Genomic DNA, 2,529 nt, shown 5'->3' with positions numbered 1-2,529 from the left:
TGTGATATTGCGACTGTCCGAGAAAGCCCGCTCGCTTTCGCAGCCACGAGAGAGGGGAGGGCGAAAACGGAAATTGAAAACGACGGTACAGCAATCCGACCAACGGATCGGAGAGGGAGAGAAACTGAACCTCATTCCGCGCGGAATTACGAAGCTCGCCTTCGAGTTTCTCTCGATTACATCGCCACGGTATTTCTGTCCGTATCTCAGGAATTATCTCCGAAAATCCGTCAGCGACAACGTCCTGTCTGATTATTGGGGATTTTACTATACCAGTGAGAGGAACATCCTTCGGAAAAATTGTCCTTTTTCCGAAAACATCCACGGAAGGAGCTCCGCGCGAGGATCGTTCGTAGGATTTCAAAGTTATCGCTACGTGTCAACGGCGACGGTTCGTCGCGTCGCTCGATTCTTAGTGAAGTGATACAACACGCTTTACAGTTTTCTCGAGTAAAAAGAACAATTTTTATCTTCCACTCGAGAAATACTTGGTCGATTTAAGATGGACATCTGGAAGAAGTGACGCTCGTAAAGTTTTTCGGTGACGCGTTTTTCCACGCGTAGTACTCCGATTTTCGCTGCGAACCGCGGACGAATCTGAAGAGAACTGAAGTGCGTAGAAGTGGAGGCGCTCGCGAGAGATCGGGCATGATGCGCTGAAGGAGCTTCGATCATTGTGGGTCAAAAGCGGGGCGGCCTACAGGCGCGCTGGATATTAAGTTAAATCGCTTCGGCATCGAGAACGGGACGGGCAAATAGTGTAATAGTGATAAGGCGAGTGAGGGAGAGAAAGAGAGAGAGGTGTCGCGCGAGTCACTTGGTCAACTTGGTTATATCGCTATGCTTTCGCGAAGAAGCGTTTTGCTGTTTCAATAAAAAGAAACTTAAATACAACGTGAGAGGGAAAAGAATATTTGGAATCTCTTTGAAATATCACTTAAGGGGGTGATGGTGAAAGATGTGAAAGTGAAGAGCAGAAATCTCCTTTAAAGTACATTACATTGATAACGGCAGATAAAACAGATGTAACTGAGCATTCGCGTAAAAGGGCACGATACATACGCGCGCGTAAGTAAAGACGTACGAGAACGGTATAAAAGCTTGAGAGATCTGACGCGCGCAAGTGGCTGTATTAATTGCCCTGTCGTAATTGGGTCTTGTAAGGTTCGCATTTAATTAGTTCGGGGTCTAACGATGAAGTGGTGCGTGTTGGTGTTGGTATTCGCCGGTTTGACTAGGGGCGATAATGCCATCGATACGAACAACATCTTCAATTGTCCAGATCTCAATGCTCAAGATGAAATAGATCTCGACAAGGTATGTGTATGATGCCATTATTGCTGTTTACTATTCGTTCCGTAAACACGATGGAAATATAGAGCGATGAAAATAAGTTTGTACGTTCTCCATATTCAGCATAGAGATATAATTTTATATTGAATAATTCATCTTTATTTCTTAACAGACAAATATTTTGAAAAATATCTTCCTCGAAACTTTTATTTAAAATGTTTTCCTTTTTTTTGTGAAATATTTATCTGTTAAGATTAAAATAAAAAGAGAAGTGCATGTTACTGAAGTGACACTATAATACGTAAATATTTTTAAATATTTGTATATGTTGCATATTTGTAAATTTTTCTAAATATTGTGTGTTGTTTTATTATTGGAATATAATAAATAATAATAAATAAATGCTCACTTAATTGAGACAATGTATTATGGCGTCATTTCAGTAATACGCACTTCTCTCTTTGTTTTAATTTTAACAGACAAATATTTCGAAAAATATGAAAGACATACGGAAGACATTTTAGACAAAAGTGTAATGGTTTCGAGAATATTTTTAAAAATATTTGTCTATTAAGAGATAAATCACCCAGTAATAAAATTATCTCACGCTGAAGATGCGTACAAAAATACTTATCGCTCTATATATAAAACTTATTTTAAATAATCTGTAAATATTTTTCTGATCTTAGATTGTATTAGATCATAAACATTTATTACAAATATGATGAAATATTTATTTATATTAAATTCTATATAATAGCGGCTTTCCGATCAAATAAAAATAATTATTCAAGAATCATAAAAGCCAACGCAAGATATATAGTGCAATAATCTATTTACTTTTCATATATAACGATAATATAACGATAAATATTTCGACTTTAGATTAGATTAATCTATCTTGTGGTATCAGTCCAAATTTTTCCATAAAATGATCGAATTTGATATCTTAATGTCTCATATCAAGTCCCAATTTTTGTGAAAACAATAAGATCGTCAATTTCTTTACAATAATTCTTGCTATGTTAGAGCTAGTCCTTAGGCTAGTCATGCATAATAAATTTATATGGTATTAAATAAGGTAAGAGTGAAGATAGATACTTTATAATTTTTCTGATACTGAAGATGATTTAATCTTCAGATCGAAATGTTTATTGTTATATATGAAGGATAAATAGACATTGCACTAATATTTTGCGTTGGTTTGATTTTTGAATAATTCATTTATTTATATTT

At 35.9% G+C, this 2,529-nt stretch overlaps 1 protein-coding gene across 1 annotated transcript in view; it reads left to right on the top strand.

The window, feature by feature from the left end:
* Nucleotides 1-1,194: 1,194 nt before the first annotated feature.
* Nucleotides 1,195-2,529, top strand: part of LOC108694375 — a 74,988-nt gene continuing 73,653 nt past the window's right edge. The window contains exon 1 of the mRNA XM_018203805.1: nucleotides 1,195-1,317. Coding sequence (XP_018059294.1) covers nucleotides 1,195-1,317 — 123 coding nt within the window. The remainder of the gene's footprint in view (nucleotides 1,318-2,529) is intronic.

Source organism: Atta colombica, unplaced genomic scaffold, assembly GCF_001594045.1.
Source record: "Atta colombica isolate Treedump-2 unplaced genomic scaffold, Acol1.0 scaffold12, whole genome shotgun sequence".
NCBI lineage: Eukaryota > Metazoa > Arthropoda > Insecta > Hymenoptera > Formicidae > Atta > Atta colombica.
The sequence above is the reverse complement of the archived record's forward strand: the minus strand, read 5'-3'. Positions and strand labels throughout refer to the sequence as shown.